At 39.0% G+C, this 14,362-nt stretch overlaps 1 protein-coding gene across 2 annotated transcripts; it reads right to left on the reverse strand.

The window, feature by feature from the left end:
• Nucleotides 1–2,984: 2,984 nt before the first annotated feature.
• Nucleotides 2,985–10,292, reverse strand: LOC112283151 (uncharacterized). Of its 2 annotated transcripts, XM_090254417.1 has the most exons (15): nucleotides 10,060–10,292; nucleotides 9,542–9,702; nucleotides 8,811–9,196; nucleotides 8,550–8,624; nucleotides 8,194–8,408; nucleotides 7,665–7,791; nucleotides 7,378–7,475; nucleotides 7,035–7,148; nucleotides 6,867–6,927; nucleotides 6,445–6,594; nucleotides 5,941–6,051; nucleotides 5,413–5,580; nucleotides 5,141–5,254; nucleotides 4,979–5,035; nucleotides 2,985–4,865 (listed from the first exon to the last, which is right to left on the reverse strand). In XM_090254417.1, exons 3-15 carry the CDS (start codon nucleotides 8,886–8,888, stop codon nucleotides 3,498–3,500), a joined length of 2,736 nt encoding a protein of 911 aa, XP_090110543.1. In that variant the 5' UTR covers nucleotides 8,889–9,196; nucleotides 9,542–9,702; nucleotides 10,060–10,292; the 3' UTR covers nucleotides 2,985–3,497. The 2 variants fall into 2 exon arrangements, with proteins under 2 accessions (XP_090110543.1, XP_024377285.1); XM_024521517.3 differs by lacking the exon at nucleotides 10,060–10,292 and having other exon boundaries at nucleotides 9,542–9,940.
• Nucleotides 10,293–14,362: the final 4,070 nt, after the last annotated feature.

Genomic DNA, 14,362 nt, shown 5'->3' on the forward strand with positions numbered 1-14,362 from the left:
GGTGCTCAAATAATTGAAAACAGGCGCTAAGGTACTCGAGATGAAGAACGCAGGAATGAATCTGGTAAGGAATTTAAAAGTAGTTCTTGATGCTGCCATAGGACACTCAGACTTTAAGGTTCGTTGTTCACTGCGTCGATGAATAGATCTATGAAACATGGTTCAACATCACGATTCAACGAAGTGATGCATTTAGAGGCACGACAAAAGCCGTATCTTGTTTTTATCTTATAAGGAATATACTGTCATCGAGAATTTTTTTTACCTTTTACCCCTCTGCAGAGAGCAACTTCTTCATTATTCGACTTCGTACTGCTCAACTGTGATGGATAAAACCATCACTAATCGTAACCATGACGTACAAATCACCCGAATTTCAAAACCAAGAATAGTATCCAGTGCATGTGCACCAACAATGCAATCACACAGGACGTCATACTCACACACCTCCAGACCTGTCCGATGAACCTGAACGAAACCCACCATCATCACCCTTCTTCGCCCCGCAGTCAAATTGATGGAAAAAAAAGGTTACAGGTATTTCACTTATCGAGTAGCAGACGTCTAGTGAAGCCGTGCACTGGTGGTACCTATCATCAATTTTGGTGGCTGAAGAATTAGTTACAGGCATATTTCAAGTTTGTGCGCTCTGGCGTCCACGATTCCGTCGTGCAAAATCTAGTGTTCATGTCCGTAGGAACGGACTGACACTGAGAGTTCTGACAACACTAAGAAGCACTCAACATTGTGACCTATCATACGGAAACCAATATAAGGTGTAAGACACACAAGGTTATCATCATTCAGGACCGCTTCCATGTTCTCCATACTCCAGCGATGTCTACAAACTCAGCAGTCCATACTTCTAACACGTGACAAAACAACCAGGACTAATATAAAAGAAATTACATCGCGTATTTGAGAAATCTCTGACTGCAAACCATGAACACTGGAGAGTAAGAATCCAAACAAGTGTTATTTAAAACAATGTGATGATCGGAAACTGCATTTCAGACCCTTCATTAACAACTCAGTGCTTGCAATTAAGTAGCGACAACTTTCAAAGATATGTAAGCAGTGTAAATGATTCAGCATCACAGATTTTGAAGGAAACAGCGAAATACAGATTGGATAAGCACACAACTTGCGACACACAAGACGTTCGAAGCAGAGACAAAAACCTGTTGTGTCGATGACCACTAAAGCGTTATGTGCACATAAAGCTGGACTTTCTTGACTAAATCCAGCGCTTGATTTAAATAATGTTGGGTTGAATAGATGACAAATCTGTAAGTTTTGAAGCAAGATTCGTCGTCAGCACTGAATGCCAGGGCCGAAGGAATAACGGTCGCCGCAAACCAAATAATCTGAATCGATCTAAGAACCCCAGATGGTTACGACCGCTGCGAAAACTTTTTCGAGGTCGAGGCACACTGCAGAGCGTGTTTGTGAACAAGCCGTCCTGCTCCCTCGCATCGTATCTCATTTAGTTGAGGGCCATGATACCTGGATATGGCTGATACTGAAACCATTGACTGTACTTGAGATAGAGTGGATGAAGTCTCTGTAACGTGCTTATACTATCGTGGGCAAAGGCAGCTACAACTCGATACAACTTCTCGCGGCCAAGGCATATTGAATACTCGATAGATGTGACAGTACATCTTCCCTTGTTAATCTTGAAGAAGATAAGTATGTTCCTATCTCAGCAGAACTTCGACGTCTCATTGTGCTTCAAGTTCTCCAATGACTGCAATTCAAAAACTTCTTAGATGTAGTGCTCTTAGCGATATGCCTGAATCACAGAACATGAGAATCTAGAGCTCAGTATCTATTGCGAATCCAGATGACTTTACCACACTGTCAGCCTCATGAAACCGCGCGCCAAGTAATCTCCGGGATTGCTCACACAATTGTATGCTGGTGAGGATGGCGAAGTATGCATTGAGTGACAATGTCGGCCACTTCGAAATTAAGTTCTCGTTTGTTCTGCCTTTCATTAACTTGTCAGAGATTTCGACAAGAGCTCCACTGAACTGATTGTAGGGCCTGCGCTCACAAAACCCTAGCACTGGTTAAAATAATATTATTTTGTACACCAAGCATTATTTCACTCAATCAGGGTGAAATAATCCAGCACAGAAATGGCGATATCATTTACATAGTCAGCGCGTGCACAACTGTTGCAGTGTAGACACGCTGTATCTTTTACCAGGTTCGGTGATGTTGAAGATTGAAATAAAACACGCCAGCGAGATTCTATCGTGCACTAATGAAGTCGTCAGAATCATCATTGTAAGCTTGGTGTGAGTTCCTGACAGGCACGCGATTTTTTCAGAATCCTTATGGACGAAAGAATGCCGGAGAGAAACACGAAAGTATGCAATAGCACGGAATCAACATCAACTTCGACAGCTCTTTCTTCAGATTACCGCACAAGTTCGAAACCTCGTAATGGAACTTGCCAAGGAAGTTGATGACGCGAGCTCATGACGACGGCGAGAGTGGTACACTGGTTACATGTGTTGGCGCACGTTTGACCAACGACGGAATCGCTGCTTCGTTTGACTAGTGTCGGATTCTTGCTCGTTGAACGCCGCAGTAATAATAAATAGCTCACATCCTATTGACACCAGATCGCTTCAAAGCATTTTCAGTGCCAGGCTTGGAAGTCAAGTAAAGCAACTCAACACCAGCCCTCCAGCTGATTGTAACGATTGATATTGCTCTTCATGAATTTCGACGTTGCTATCTCATTTGAGCAGTACATCGTTTCGAACATCTTGTATAATCCAGTTCGTTTGAGAGATCGTCTGAAGGACCATAGATAGCAAACAGCTATAAGGAATTGTGCGAATCGCATGTACACGAGACAGCGTCTTTGAGCCTCTGGAGGGTTGGCAACGACGTTTGACACAGACGGCCAGAAACTTGAGAGAATATTGCTCGAAACAGAGAAGCTGAGAAAGTCTGAGCATAGCATATGGGAAATGAAAGTTTCAATAGTCGACTTCTCAGTAGATATGAATTACAAGGACATCCTCTTGTACCCGCTGTCTTGGCCTAAGGCTACCTATCTCGCAACGTTATTTCTTTTTACAAACGTCTTGGTGGAAAGTGTTAGAAAATACTCCTCAATGCTAGCAGTAATCAGAATAAACACGAAGTAAGATTTGTTTGCAAGAACGGCACTAAAATACAGAAAGTATAAAAATTGCCATCAATGTGTGTGCTCGGAAGTCCTTTGACCCCAAACAATCAAACTTATTCTAGTATCATGCTAGAATAATACAATGACTTGATGTAAAAATATAATGGCATTGTAATGCAGTTCAAGTGGCAGCCTCCCAAAACCTAAAAATCAACAAGGGGAGCCGACTGGAATACCAGGCTGACCATATGGACCTTGCAGCGAAGAAGGGATCGTTGCAAGGAGACCTTGGAAGATCGTTTTGGAAAATTAGAAAGCGGGAGAGATGGGGGAAATCAAACTAGGGTTACCGATCTCTCTCCCTTGTGTCATTCGGTGTAGCTCCTTTCGCAACACCATGGCTTGAGCTGTCTCGCCGCTCTTTAATGCTGGAAGGTTTCCCCAACGCAACGAGCGTGCGCGAATTATCTAAGATGTCATCGTCCAAAGGAAGAGTGTGTTTAGGACCGTCTATGGCAACCCCAGGGACTACCAAATTAGAACTAGGCTGTGCCTTGTGCGTATTCTGCGTTTGCGAAGCAGATGGCTGTTTCCATGGATCGTCATCGGTGTTTGCTGGTGATAAACTCGGAACGCTTTCGTTACTTAATTGTGGGGTCGATGCTCCCACCATAACTCCATCACTAACACTACTTTCTTCTTTCGTTTGTGAGGTAGACGGCTGTCTCCACGGGTCACTTGAGCTTGCTGATGGTGTACTTTCCATCGCTACGTGAGCACTTACGTGCTTATCAATCACTTTCGAGGTATGTGTTTGTCCTTGGGTGCTATCAGTGCCGGTCTGGACAGCAGTTCCCACTCCATGATCTGCCAGGTCGCTGTGAACGTTGTTGTTGATTTTCGGAGTGTCACTCTTGTTCCCCTGAGAATCACTTTTTATTGACGATGAAGTCTCAGCACCTTGCTCACTCGCATCATTGAGACCGACGTTGTTCGAGTAAAGATGTGGCACCTTCTCCTTTGGCAACTCCACGACAACGTCAGCTGCTGCAACTTGATTTCCAGCAACTGGTTGCTCCGAGGTAGCCTTCCCATTCTCACTCTGGTTCTGCGGTACAGATGTGTCTGTATGCGATTTTATCAACCTTTCCTCAGTTCCGGCATGAATCCTATCCATAAGAGTTTCACTTACATCAGTACCTTCGACATTCTCTGTCAAAACTGGTTCCTGAAGGCTTTCATTAGAACCTGAGCCCTTAGCGATTTGTTGTACTGCTACAGGAGTCTTCGATGAGTCAGCTCCTACGTTACCATCACCTTCAGAAACACCTCCCTTGTGTTTGTTAAGCTCGTTTGGAGCTTTCAAATCACGTTGCTCCTGCACTGCTCCATCACTTTCACTTCCACTGTCTTCACTATCTTTGGTCGGCCCTGCTTTAGTGGCCCTCACTGTTTGCGCGCTGAGTTGTGATAAATCTTCAGAGATATCCTCTGAGACATCACTGTCATCTTCCTCGTCGTCAGAAGCCGATACAGCTTGGGAACCTAGAAGCAAGAAAGTCCGCCGTTGAGCTTGATTAGCACTCCGCATGTCGCGGAATCCAGCACTCCTTGACTCGGTTTCGTCCAGCACACGTTGTACTGAACGAATTGGGGTTGCAAGGCGTGCATTGTGATGGCTAATAACCTTCAACAAATCCAAAAGGATAATCTCCTGCAAGGGTTCACCCCACAACATTATAAACCCACGCTACCTCGATAATCGCCACAAATATGTCTTACGAAACAGAAAAGTTCGAGCATTCTGCATGTCATTTTGTAACTAACCTTGACACGCAGGTATTCCTCGAAGTGAGAGGTCTTCACGAAGCAGGAAATTAAGATCTGCAAATATACGTAATGTTCACACTATTATCAGTACCTTAACTTTATATGATAAAGCGTGAAACAAACGGTTGTTTATGTGATGAGGAAATCTCGAGCACTAACCAGCAGAGCTTGATTCTCAGGATCGATACTGTCAAAAAAGACACGGCGATGCAGTCGCTGCTGCTCAACTTGAGGATGCTTTGCCAGAACTTTCCGCATGTCTGCAACAATGGGCTGCAAGACGATTCCCGCTTATGATTAGTTAATATGGTAAGTTGTACCGCATTCAATATTAAGCAAATGCCCTGTAAACATACTAACAACAAGATGATCTCTAAGTCAAACAATTAAGGCTACGGCATGAATGGCAAGAATGTGGGTCTCCAACTTACTGTCATTTTGTTGACATCGAGATGGCTGATTCCCAGATGCGTCTTGATTCGCCAGTGAGTCTTTTGACTCAAATTGCGGACTACGCTCACACTGAATTTGTGATTTGGAATATGGACAGCTTCACGATCATCTCCTCGAATCACAGTTGGAGACCACCACCCAACATGCTATACATGTTATAATAATAAGTCCAAGCAAATCAAGGAGCCGTATGTACCAGTCAATGTCAGAAATATACATACATATTGCGGTGTTTTGAATTACTCTCGAATGTTCAAGCAAGCTCCAGTCCACATGAAGTATTGTGCTTAACACTTTAAGGAAGTTAAACAACATGAAGACCACATAGTATGATCGTCCTCTAAAAGGTCAGTACTGCAACGGTGATGCACACGACTTGAAATACTAAAGATAAATTATAAAACTTACAACAAAAATTAAAATTAAAATTAAAATTAAAAAAAGAAAAAGAATCTAACTTGTGAGAGCTTTAACACATGATTCACAATGATGGATAAAGACCTCACCTCAACAGTGCCAGACACCTCCTGACCCTCGATTTTCGTCTGAATCCATTCATTATCAACGAAAGGCCTAGTAGCGTGTATCATGATACTTGATAAAAAGTTCGTGAATATCTGCAACGCGCAAAAATATTAACGAAATTCTATAATTCCAAGCAAATACTTGGGAGCCATTCTACCAAGTCATTACAGTCTATCTCAAAATCATAGAACACTCTGGCACTCTCGTCCGAACGTCTAAATGAACACTCTAAACAAAAAAAAAGAAAAAAGAAAAGAAAGAAAAAAGAAAACACATGGCTTCATAGGAAGGTACTCCGTAAGTTAGTTGTTAGATATGTGGGACTATTGACTAGGCCACTCCCTTCAATGTAGAATATCTATTACAGACTATTACACAGACAATTTATTAGTTCTTTAGTTGAAAAGGCTTTTGTCCCAAAAATTCAACTTGAACACGTACAAGGTGCTCTCTTTCAGCATATGATGAATTTTTTTGAAGATTACCTCACGACCAGCAAGAGTGATAAGCACAGTTCCAAATCCTCCAGCTGTAATCCACTTTTGTGTAGAAAATCCTAACAGCTCCATAAACAGACATACTGCTGCTATCCAAACAGAAGTATATACAGCGTTGCCGATGAATTGCACACCAATCTGCAAATAACATGACGTACATAAAGAGATGCCTTATCCTACGAAACTTCAGGACAGCACCTATAACATGAGCAACAGAAGACCAGGACTTCTTGCGATACCGTTGCCAGAAAATATATAACATTTACAAAAAGCAGCAGATAAAAAAGAGAATGATAATAGTGTTGACTATGAGGGAAGAAAAAAGTAAAATAAGACTAAGAATAAAATTCCAGAAGAAGCATTCGGATTCAAAAATAGGACAGAAAAAATATTCGGAAAAGGAAACATACATTTCGTGACTCCTCTGCATCTTGATGCTCCATCATAAACCTTTGAACTTGCTGTGTCAAACTGTGCAACAGATGAACCCATATGAATTAGACAAGCTTACTATACTACACTGCCAAATTATTTAAGAATGAATTGGACAGGCGTTGTTTTCATAAGAATGACAATACCTGGCAGTGCAGAAGGCAAAAGCAAGAACGGTCGACAGTGACCGGACAAAGTTGACAAACCGTTGCTTGATAATTTGGCTTGCTTCTGTGGACAGTACCACTGGATCAAATGCTCTGCAGCACAGCACAAAGATTGATGAGTAAACAGACCATATTTAAGAACCACGTGCACACTGCAACTCATTGCAGGGTTAAGTCTGTAGCGAATCAAGAGGGTCTTTTGGGTCTTTTCACATTGTAAATACTGCAATTCTGCTAGTAAACTCAATGTTGAATGCCTACACTACCATAGAAATTTAACCAGTTAAAAAATGATTCGCCCAGATCATTGCTGCAACAATACCTGCAAATGAGGATGATTCCAATCCACAACAAAATGGGTCGCATGTAGGAAGCCATAATATTGAAAGTTCGGCTCTCATCCCATTTCTTATCACTCCTCTGCATGTACATACCCAGTCGACTTAGCAAAATCAAACAGAAAGCTAACAAATATATGAAATCACATGCAAGCGACGAACACATGCAAAAAAAAGGACCTCGAAGAACATTAAAAATGGATAATGAGTAAAACCAGTGCTGTATTGAAAGAAAACGATGTGATGCTAAGATCAGAATATCCAAGAATACCTTGAAAATATTTTTACGTATCAATCTTGTCGTAGGTCCCAAGCCCCATATTGAAAATGCTACAAGTCCCATGGCAGGAGCAACCTGAGCTACCAAAGGAGGGCATAGCTGATACAAATCGACAGTCCTGAAATAAATCACGAACCAACATAAGCATGAAAAAGAGCTCACAGTCCGAGATAGTGATTTTAATTAAAAATCAATCAGAATCAAAATCAAGTGGGACTTGGATTGAAAACTATTTACAATCTTTTCACATCCACGTCACCATTCCAAACCTTAGAAAATCATTACCACACAACATATTCCATTCCATGTAAAGTCACGAAGTGAGAATTCAACATACAAACTAGCTTTCAAAATTGTCTTGTTGCCAGGCTTATGCTCGTTAGAATATAGACATGTATTGAGCATTATTATTTGCAAATATTGATGAGATTATAGTGTGAAGATACGCAAATAGTTGGAGAGACATAGTGCACACAACAATCAACAATACATATCAAGTCCCGACAAGGGAAACACGCACCTCTTTAAAAGATGAGCAGTGTAACTGGCCAGGATTGCACTATAATTGGCTACATTTACAGCTATTTTCTTGATTTCTTGCTCATAAGGAATTGGTTGAACAGAAGAGGCGGAAGTTGGGGAACGGACTGCTCGTACATGCGAGTTTCTCTTCGAGACCAAAAGGTGGCTCCATAATGGACTACACAAAGACCCTCCTCCCTGTAGGCTGCCCTCCTGCAACCAAGATACCGACCCATAAATTCCTATATCAACAGAACAGCAAGCTGCACAGTGAAGAGTAATAGAAAAATGTTTGACTTCACAATGAGATTTTACAACTTACTACTTCACTAAATATTAACACAGAAAATATACCCTGGGTTGTGATGCGGTCCTCAAACTGAGTCCCTGGACAATGCGTTTGTTAAAGTTCAACTTTGACCGCCGTGACTGCCACCAAAATACATCACTGTCAATTGTAATGCACCCCATACCAAGTATTGCTTCAAATGCTAAAATAGCATAAGCCAAATGTGATTGCGATTGTCCATGCATGGCTTCTCTACTTAAGTAGATTAAACTCACGAACTTGTACAATTGGCATACTCATGAGATGGTTCAAAGGTAACAACTTACAGGGATGGTATAAGCACTAGCGTGATGATCCCTCACACCTGCAACCCGCACTAGCTGGAGAGATACCAGGGTCGCCATTACGAGTCAAGATCCCTCATTACCCCTTCCAGACCCCCGATCGCGTCCGTCAAGTTACCCAAGTGAGATTGACTATCCCAATATAACAATCTAACCTCTGAATAACTATTTACAGAGAATGAGAGCACATTCCAACTTTCACGTCATTGGTTCTCTGATGAGTCCATCCATTTATGCCCGCATGCTCCAACAATCCCAAGTCAGATGTACTTGGACCAAAATTGAGGGCTGAACAGTTTTATTCGCAATCTCTCAGGTCGCCTTTTAACACTCCTAGGAATTAAGCCTCATAGATTGCATATTCAATGCTGTACAAGCAGACAAAAACCACGAGCTTGTTCAGATGCACATGCGGGCCGCGAGCAAAAGAAGATGGGTACACACCGCAAACATCCCACATTTGTGAATTAGTAAATTTCTCCACAAACTCCACAAATTGTCCTTTCTCTAGCTCTCGCTCTGAATGTGTGCTCCAGAACTATTATTAAGAGTGCCAATTGCTTGAAGATTGCAGTTCTAAAGTCAAATTTGACTTGAGTTCCCAGAATTACCCGAACGTTTATGGACTCTCTGCGCCACGAAAGTACTCATAATATTAAAGGGTGTAAACCTAACATCACAGTTGTGAAACAGAGTAATGCGAAAATTCTTACGATAAGCATAAAACCCCGACGTCTACTTCCTCATGCGCTCAACCCCATTTCCACTTCCAAGTCCAAATTAACACCTCCAAGGCGCCGCTTAACCTCCCTGATCAAAATCCAAGTTTCCAGCCGAAGGGGCAACCAATAGACTACGCCTGTAACTCCTCCTCCTAACCACCCATGGGAAACACCGCCACCGACCCTCTCCGTCAATCACTAAACAAAAGCAACCCGCGACCTCAACCCTTTCACCCTTGCCACCACATCCGCACATCAACCGGCACACTTCCTCCCCCCCTCTCACACCATCGCCAAACTCTGTCAACCTCCTCCACTCCACCATCAAAGCCACCTTAACCCCAAGGCCAATTCTCCACCCCCTCCACACTCCTAACCCTGCGCCTCCACGAACCCCCTCCCTCCCTTCCCTGAATAATGCCGCCTGCAATTAGCACCACCACCTGTACTCCTCCCCCCTGCTCTTCACCAAGCCCCCATTCGCAACCAAAGTCAAAAACATTACTCACGTGCCCGGGTGACCACCCCTCCCCTCCACGCAGCCAGCCTCCCGCAGCGCCAACGATTGATTGATAACAACACTACTCACACGCCATTCGTTTCTCCCACACGTGCTCTCTCTCTCTCTCTCTCTCTCTCTCTCCAAGAAGGCAAGCGAATCCCTTAAAAGCCCCGAAAGGTCACCCCCCCTCCCCCGCAGCTTCCAGCGACGATTGCTCTGATTTTCGAAGAAGTAAAAGAGAAATCAATCATCCAGCACATGAATTAACGGACGCGACAGAGAAACATCGAGCGAGCGAGGGAGCGAGAGAGAGATAATGCGAGCTAGGGATTGCATTATCATCACCGCCCTCTCGCTCCCTCTTCTCTAGAGCTTTACTTTACTGCAAGACATGAGGCATATATTACAGCATCCCCCCCCCCCAACACCGCGATTGCTCATCCGGCCCTGCTTCCGTGGTGTTGATGGCGGGGTGAAATACACACAGCGTCCCGACGTGCACCGCCCCATGTCCACGCGGACGATTCCCATTCACTGAACCCCGGCTCAATGGGTGTGATTAATGTTGATATGCCACGATGGCATAGTGTGGTGTCCGATCGAAGTCTGGACGCGGTGGTAGGGCGCCGTGTGGGGTGGTGGACAGGAGGCGTTGATGTTGGGTTGTGGGGGGTGAGATCCGAGGGTATGGCAGGGAGGGAGGGAGGGAGGAAGGAGGTCAGTGCCACGGAGACCAGGTCACCGGGGGGGGGGGGTCACGCCTTCTGCCTTATCAGTTAGTGCAGGGCTTGTTACTAATCCTAGCTTGTTAACTTACTAATGTGCTGCAATTATATTTATATAATAGTCCACCTTCATTCTCTATTTGTCATGCTTTTATTTTCTTATTTAATTTGGATTTCGGTGTCTGGTTTTAGATTATGCTGTTTGACCTTTTTAGTTGTGTATCTTTATGGCTTATTTTATCTCCTGTTCACTTGACTGTGTCGTTTTTCTGAACTCCTGTTGATTAAGTTATAGTTTGATTTCTTTAACCTAGACTTGAGGTGTTTTTCTTAAAAGGATTGTGTATTATTTTGTTGTTCAAAATTTTATTTTATTTTTTCTAAAATGATGGTTTGATATTTATATATATATATATATATATATATATATATATATGTTGAGAATTGAAAAACCCATTCTATTATACTATTTGATAGTACATTCAAAGAAATGTTACAACATTTGTTTCAATGTCTTTTATTTCTTAAAAAAATATTTAAATATATATATATGTATATTTTTTTATAAATAAATAAATATATAATTTTTTTTGTTTAAATAAAATTTTAAGAAATTAAAATTTATTTAATAATATATATGTATGTATATATATATATATATATATATATTTTGTTGTTCTTTGTATAAATTGCAGTAAGAGTCACTAATTGGCTACCAAGGTATATTGTGTGTGTGTATATTTATTTTTTTATTTTATTTTATTTTATTGATTGGTTGTTGAAGTGACAATTGTGATAAAGGCAATCAAGTTGCAATGAAGAGTCCTTTGTAAGAGTGACAATGAACACCACTCATATAAAAAAATTGACTTTGAGAGTTTATATGTAACTTCAAAAAATCCCATTAATTAAAGTACTAAAGGCCACTAATTAAGTATTGACATGTATTATAATTATTTTTAATTATGATAAGAAACACTAATTAATTGCTATGATATATTGTGTTTTTGTTTTTGTTTTTTTTGTTTTTTGTTTTTTTATAATAATCATACTTAAGGGGGCATCAACTTGCAATAAAAGACCTTCTACAAAAGTGAATACTTTTTTTTATCACTCTCATAAAAAAATTGACTTTCAGCGTTTGCATGTAGTGATAAAAAATTCTATTAATTGGAGCAATAAAAGGCACTAGAACTATATAAGTAGTTATGTTTAAGTATAGTTACAGTGAGGTCCTTACACAATGTATTTACTGATGTATATTATGTATTGTACATAATTGGATATAAAAAATGGCTCCATTTTGCTACCAATTTGGCAATTTGAATAAGTTGTGCGCTTTCCTAAAAATAAGAGAGCAATAATATCCAATAAAATACAAGAATACAAATTCTTAGGTTTAATTTAGATTTGCTTTCACATTATAAATCATGCAATGCAAATGTTTGCATTTACTTTGATGTTTGCATTTACATTTGTATAATTGACACTTTTGAACATTGTGCTCTTTGATCATGTGAACAGCTTTTAAATAAAACAATAATATAAATTTGATTGGGGTGGTAAAGATGTTGCCAATGGCACTAAAAACTTGGCATTACTGCTATACTATGTAATATCTTAGAGCAACAAAAAGTTAAAGCAAAAAAAACTTTATAAAAATTCAAGAGCAATAGCAAGATGAGAGGCTATTAGAAGAAAGACTTTATAAAAAGTTTGAGCAATAGATGGATTTTTGTACAAAAAGTCTCTATTAAATTGATGCAACAAAACTTATAACTAGGAGCAAATGATACACACACTTGAGGTGATACATTGAATTGCACTCATTGCTATTACTTCTACTTTACAGCTTATGCAGTCCAATGACTTCAAATCTTCTAAACATTTATAAATTTTATTGAGGTGCTACAGACAATATTAATTGTACTAAAAACCTAGCATTGTTGCTATGCTATGTAACATCTCACAGCAACATTGTTTTCAAAAACATTTAGAGCAATCAAAATAGGTGTTTGCACAAAAAAGTCTATACTACTATAGGATAGTGAAACTTATAGCTTAGAGCAAATGACACACAAAGGTAGGGAAAAATGAATCTTTTGTGTTTCTTAGTAGATTACTTGACAACAATTGTTCTAAGAATGTGAGATGGTGTACAAACATGCATTCAATGATACTGCGAATTTTTTTAGTTTATGTATCTAAACGACATAAAATCTATTGAATTCATACAAATAAGTTGTAATATGAATAATTTGCCTTTGTAAAATAAGAGTTATAATATTTTTAAATTATAAAATTTATAAAATATTTGTAGACTATAAATATTAATTTCATATGAATTTTATTTAGACTATAAATTCTAATTTGAATTTGAATTTGATTATTTGAATTTATAGAAGAAATGAAGAAGATAGAATTCATGTTGAAATTCATGGCTCCAAGTATCAAGTCATGAAATAGCAAAGAATTTAATTAATAGAATCAAGTTTATATGCGTTCAATAGAAGTGATAATTGGCATGATGGCAAATGAAGTTGCAATAAAGAGTCCTTTGCAAAAGTAACAATTGTAATAACGGTAAATCAAGTTGCAATGAAGAGCACTTTGAAAAAGTTTTTTTGAAGAACAACAACAATAACAACAAGAAGAATAATAAAATAGAACAATATTAATTTATTTAAGTAAAATCCAACTTTAAATTTACTTAACACATGCAAATTAGGTATAGTGTGAATATGGCTTTGTGAATTTATAATTGAGTGAAGTTTTTGTGAAGTCTCTATGGATTTAGAATTTTCTAAAGTCTAAAATTTTGTGAAATTTTTGTAAATTTGGACTATGACTATCATAAATTGTATGAATTTAAATTATGGATTTCAATGATTAAATCCAATATGTTTTAAGAACATTGAATTCAATGTCTTTAAACTACACTAGATTTTATATTTGTAGAAGAAATAAAAAAAAAAAATTCATATCAAGATTTATGGAGTTTAGTATGTAGTCATGGAACAAAAAGAATCTAATTAGTAGAATGAAGGCAAATCAAGTTGTAATAAAGAATCTTTTTCATATTTTTTTTGAATAATATTAGCAATAATAATAATAATAAAGTGAAGCAATAACAACGAAAATATGGAGGTAGAATAGGTAGTGGTGCAAATAGAAGTGCAATACAACAAAGATATGGAAGGCCACAAAAATATGCAACTATTGTAGAGAAAAGCACTTCAAAAGTCGATTTCAAATTTCTTAAAGGCATGCAAACCAAGTGCAATGTAAATAAGGTTCTTTGATTTAAGAATGTGAATTTAGAATTTTATAAAGTTTATGTAAATTTAAATTGTTGATTTTATGAATTGCATGAATTTAGTCTATAGATTTTATTAAATAATTTTTTGTTTGTAAGAGAAATAAAGAAGAAATAATTTATAGCGAGATTTATTGCATCTAGTATGCAATCATGAGATAGCAAAGAATCTAACTAATACAATGAAGGAAAATCAAGTTGTGATGAAGAGCCTTTTGTAGAAGATTTTTAAAAAATAATAATTAAAATTAGAACAACAAAGTGAAGTT

Source organism: Physcomitrium patens, chromosome 1 (genome assembly GCF_059467195.1).
Source record: "Physcomitrium patens ecotype Gransden chromosome 1, ASM5946719v1, whole genome shotgun sequence".
NCBI lineage: Eukaryota > Viridiplantae > Streptophyta > Bryopsida > Funariales > Funariaceae > Physcomitrium > Physcomitrium patens.

What these genes read in the sequence shown, in the direction of transcription:
- LOC112283151 (XM_090254417.1), bottom strand. Translation starts at nt 8,888, where the DNA reads ATGGCGACCCTGGTATCTCTCCAGCTAGTGCGGGTTGCAGGTGTGAGG. An exon ending in CTAGTGCTTATACCATCCCT is followed by an intron (nt 8,625 to 8,810) that starts GTAAGTTGTTAC and finishes TTTTGGTGGCAG; the next exon opens with TCACGGCGGTCAAAGTTGAA. An exon ending in GGAATCATCCTCATTTGCAG is followed by an intron (nt 7,149 to 7,377) that starts GTATTGTTGCAG and finishes GCTGTGCTGCAG; the next exon opens with AGCATTTGATCCAGTGGTAC.